The following is a 335-nucleotide window of genomic DNA, read 5'->3' as shown; positions in this document are numbered from 1 at the left end:
GAGGACCCCCCGGGGAGGGTCAATGCCGATCTTGGGTGGGGACACAACACCCGGGGGTGACGTCAGGGGTCACCAAGGGTCCCGTGTGTCACCCCACCCCCACCCCGGGGTGTCGCATGGCCTCACCTGCTTGTAGAGCTCAAAGTGGGTGAGGGGCAGCTCCACGGCCTCCCGCACCTCCTGCTTCTGGATGTCCATGCCCCCGATGTCGGCGTACATCACGTCTGGCTTCTGGTCTGCAACGGGGACGGGCCATCAGCGGGGCACCCACCGGGGTCACCACGGGGGCCTCGGGGAGCGCTGGGGGCAACCTTGGCCGCCGGAGAACGGCCCCA

At 69.3% G+C, this 335-nt stretch overlaps 1 protein-coding gene across 1 annotated transcript in view; it reads right to left on the bottom strand.

Moving 5' to 3' along the window:
* PSMC4 (proteasome (prosome, macropain) 26S subunit, ATPase, 4) overlaps positions 1-236 on the bottom strand; it is a gene marked incomplete at its 5' end in the record, with an annotated part of 3017 nt that extends 2781 nt beyond the window's left edge. The window contains 2 exons of the mRNA XM_010283802.1: positions 7-30; positions 127-236. Of these exons, the coding sequence (XP_010282104.1) occupies positions 7-30; positions 127-236 (134 nt within the window). The remainder of the gene's footprint in view (positions 1-6; positions 31-126) is intronic.
* Between the last annotated feature and the right edge of the window lie 99 nt (positions 237-335).

Source organism: Phaethon lepturus, unplaced genomic scaffold (genome assembly GCF_000687285.1).
Source record: "Phaethon lepturus isolate BGI_N335 unplaced genomic scaffold, ASM68728v1 scaffold33483, whole genome shotgun sequence".
Classification (NCBI taxonomy): domain Eukaryota; kingdom Metazoa; phylum Chordata; class Aves; order Phaethontiformes; family Phaethontidae; genus Phaethon; species Phaethon lepturus.
The sequence above is the reverse complement of the archived record's forward strand: the minus strand, read 5'-3'. Positions and strand labels throughout refer to the sequence as shown.